The sequence below is a fragment of the Parus major genome, chromosome 26 (assembly GCF_001522545.3).
Source record: "Parus major isolate Abel chromosome 26, Parus_major1.1, whole genome shotgun sequence".
Taxonomy (NCBI): domain Eukaryota; kingdom Metazoa; phylum Chordata; class Aves; order Passeriformes; family Paridae; genus Parus; species Parus major.
This window is the reverse complement of record NC_031795.1, coordinates 4,544,630-4,548,638: the sequence shown is the minus strand read 5'-3', so window position 1 is coordinate 4,548,638 and position 4,009 is coordinate 4,544,630. Positions and strand designations below refer to the sequence as shown.

Below are 4,009 nucleotides of genomic sequence, written 5' to 3'. Positions count from 1 at the left end.
GGGCACATGGGGCTGCAGAAACCCCGAGGCGTTCAGAGGCAAAACAAGCAAAATTCCCCTCAAAAAAATTTTTAAAAAATAACAAAAAACCCCCAAAACATTGTCCCCAACAGCCAGGACCAGCCCAGCCGCGTGTCCTGGGCCCACAGCGAGGTGCAGGAATCATTTCTGCTCCGCCACCGGATCCTTTGGAAGCTGTTCCTTCAGGAAGTTTCCTGTTTGTGCAGACAAAGCCTGCTCGGGGCCGATAACCGATGATTTTTGGCAGCAGGGCCAGCCCAGCCCTCTGTGTCGGAGCAGCCACCGAGGCTGAAAAGCCTCTCAGTAAACTCCGAGCGTGGGGAGTTCAGGCGAGGACACGGCCGGGGCCGCTCCGGGATCCTTTTGTGCCTGGAAAACTCCAAGCGCTCGGCTGGGTTGGGATAAAGGAGAGCAGGCACAGAGGGTCCCGGGGGCTGCCTGGGACAGAGGGACCGGCCCAGGGCTTCCTGCAGCCCCCAGGGATGGGGGAAGGTTTGTGACAAACCCAACATTTATCCAGGGAAAGGAGCTCTGCGGGTCTCTCATCCCACGGGAATGACTGCAGAGCTCGGGGAGCTGCACCAGACCTAGCCCCGGAGATTTTTCCTGGACTGGAGCTGGGCAGCAGCATCAGGGACTCTTTGGATCCAAATCCAGCTCTGTCCCAGCCTCTGGGAGGTGTCGGGGATGTCTTTCCATGGGAAGAAAACCCCTGAGGAGACGCGCAGCATTCTTTGTTGGACCTTGCACCACCTGGAATGGGATTTTGGAGCTGCCCCGGCCAGGGCAGCCCAGGACAGCGGGAGGGGCTGCGGAGCTCCAGCCGCAGCTCAGCCCAGGGATGCCATCTGCTGTTCACAGCTCTGGGAAGAGACCTGGGGATCGCCCAGAGCCGCTCAGCCCGAAACAAACACCCCAAACCGCTGAAACACCCCAAAAGCGCCCGGCGGGCACGGCCGGGAGCGCCTGGCACAGCCGAACCTCGGCTCAGGTCACATCTCTGTCACCTGCACAGCCAGGCTGTGTCCCGCAGGAGCCCAGTTCCCAGCAGGAGTATCCCAGGGAAGGGCAGGGATGAGGCGCAGCCCTGGGAAGGGTCAGGGGAGGGAGGTGAATGCCGCCCTCACCCTCTGCACGGATGGAAAATCCCCCCCGAGCCAGGGGGAGCCGGCACTCGGCAGCTCCAGGGATGTCCCAGGGATCCTGTTGGGTGTTGGGAGCTTGGGATTCATCCAGAGGCAGAGATCTGGAGCTGCTTTTCCCTCCACGGGGGCTCAGAGCTGCTCCTTGGCCCCTCCCTGAAAGCTCGGGACGCTCCTGGCTCTGATTCCGTCCTTCCCCAGTCGCTGTCACCTCTTCCATCAATCCTGCAGCGGGTTCATTCCCAGGAATGAGAGCTCGGCCCGGCTCCCCAGGATTTCTGCAGGCAGAAGGGGAAGGTTCAGGCTCCGGCTGAACAAAGGATCCCTCCTCCCCCTGCTCCAGCCGAACAAAGCAGAGAGCTCGGAGCCTCGGCCACGGCGCTGAGCAGGGCCTGGGAATCAGGAGGGGAAAAAAGCTGGGAAAGGTTCCTTAAGGACAAAGGAAAATTCCTCGTTCCCAGCCAGGCTTGGCGCAGAGGCGGCTCGAGGGGAGATTTGCTGTGGTGGGGATTGGGATGGAGGGGAAATCTCTTTCCATTCATTTCCCGTTTCCTGATCCCCTCCTGCCTTTCCTCTGTCATTCCAGCGTTGGGATATCGGGATCCCACCTGGAATAACAGGGAGAAGGAGCCGGATCCCGGCCGTGGCTCCCTCTGTCCCCGCCGTGTCCGCGGCGGCCGCACGGGGTCCTCGGAGCTCCGAACGGCGACCTCGAAGCTCCAAACGGCGACCTCGGAGCACCGAACGGCGACCTCGGAGCTCCAAACGGCGACCTCGGAGCTCTGAACGGCGACCTCGGAGCTCTGAATGGTGACTTCAGAGCTCCAAACGGCGTTCTCAGAGCTCTGAACGGGGTCCTCGGAGCTCCGAACAGTGACCTCGGAACTCCGAATGGTGTTCTCTGGGCTCTGAACGGTGTCCTTGGAGCTCCAAATAGCGACCTCGTAGCTCCGAACGGCATCCCTGGAGCTCCGAACGGTGTTCTCAGGGCTCCAAACGGCGTCCTCGGAGCTCCAAAAGGTGACCTCAGAGCTTTGAACGGCGTCCTCAGAGCTCCGAATGGCATCCTAGGAGCTCCAAACGGGGTTCTCGGAGCTCCAAACGGCGACCTCAGGCCTCTGAACGGTGTTCTCGGAGCTCCGAACAGTGACCTCAGAGCTCTGAACGGGGTCCTCGGAGCTCCGCAGAGACAGCAGCAGCCCCAGACAGTGCGGGGACACTGTGGGGACACTGTGGGGACACCGTGGGGACAGCGGGACCCCCTCCCCACAGCCCAGGAAGTGCATTAAAGGAGGGATGTGACACCGTGGGAGTGAAGCAGCCATGGGGTCACATCCCTGGAAGTGTCCGGGGCAGGGCTGGACAGCGCTTGGAGCAGCCTGGGATAGGGGAAGGTGTCCCTGCCCAAACCCTGGCAGGGGTTTGGATCTTTCTGGTCCCTTCCAACCCAAACCATTCCATGATTCCATGATTCCATGATTCCATGATTCCATGATTCCATGATTCCATGATTGATTCCATGATCCCAGCCTGCCCTGATCCATCTCTCCCACATTTGCACACCATCACCCCTCCAGCACAGCCCAGCTCCCTCCAAGGGTATTCCCATGGACAACTTTTAATGGGAAAACTGCTCCAAGCTGGAACTGCATCCCCACAGTTCGGACAGAGCTCCCAAAAAGTGCCTGAGGCAATCGGAACCGAGAGGAGGCAGTGGCCGCGGTCACTTGTGCACCACCAAAGCCACCACCCGTGCCTGGATTGCTCCTTTTTCCCAGCGAAGATCCCAAATCACCAAAGCAGCTAAAAAACGTTGGAAATCTCGAGGCTGAGGCCACCTGACACCCAGCAAAGGCAGAGGCTGTGCCAGTCCTGTGCCACCTGTGAGGAGCCAGAGCGATTCCTTGGGAATTCATCCTCTGGGAGCAGCCCCGGGCTCCAGCTCCTGCAGGAATCCCAGGGAAGTGCCATGGGATTGCAGGAAAAGCCTTGCTGTGAAGGCAGAGAGTGATCCCTGGATCCAGCTGAAGGTTTGGAGTTTCCTTTGGGGGAAAATCTGTAGGGAAGCACTGGCAGATCCCAGGATGGAGGAGGACACCACCACTGTCCCCCCTGGGGCAGCACTGACCCCTCTGGAGAGTCCCAACGCCTCCCACGCTGTCACCTCGGCCGGGATGGCTGCAGGGACACGATTGCCACGCAGGGATCTCCGGAGTCCTTCCCACGGGAGCTGTGGAGAGCCAGGCCAGCTCCAGATGTCCCCATGGAGATGTGGAGAGCCAGGCCAGCTCCAGATGTCCCCATGGAGTTGTGGAGATCCAGGCCAGCTCCAGATGTCCCCATGGAGCTGTGGAGATCCAGGCCAGCTCCAGATGTCCCCATGGAGATGTGGAGATCCAGGCCAGCTCCAGATGTCCCCATGGAGATGTGGAGATCCAGGCAAGCTCCAGATGTCCCCATGGAAATGTGGGAGCCAGGTCAGCTCCAGATGTCCCCATGGAGCTGTGGCAGTGACAGGAGGGGACCCCTGGCCCGTGTGGGGGCTCCTCAGGGGGTACAACAGCGGCGCCAGGCAGGGAGGCACCAGAATCCCTGGATGTGGTTCCGGAGGAGCTGCCAGCGGTGGGATGGTGCTGTCCCAGTCCCTGGAGATGCCAGCACTGTCCCAGTGCCACTGCCAGGGACAGTGAGGGACAGGGATCTGTTCCAGGTGGGATCAGGAATCAGACAGGCACAGGGATCTGTTCCAGGTGGGATCAGGAATCAGACAGGCACAGAGATCTGTTCCAGGTGGGATCAGGAATCAGACAGGGATCTGTTCCAGGTGGGATCAGGAATCGGACAGG

The 4,009-nt window shown here is 60.5% G+C and overlaps 1 protein-coding gene across 1 annotated transcript in view; it reads right to left on the bottom strand.

Annotated features, from left to right (window-relative positions):
* Positions 1–1,399: 1,399 nt before the first annotated feature.
* KLHDC8A (kelch domain containing 8A) overlaps positions 1,400–4,009 on the bottom strand; it is a 7,204-nt gene continuing 4,594 nt past the window's right edge. The window contains exons 5-6 of the mRNA XM_015650422.2: positions 1,772–2,230; positions 1,400–1,441 (exon numbers count right to left, since the gene is read on the bottom strand). Of these exons, the coding sequence (XP_015505908.1) occupies positions 1,400–1,441; positions 1,772–2,230 (501 nt within the window). The remainder of the gene's footprint in view (positions 1,442–1,771; positions 2,231–4,009) is intronic.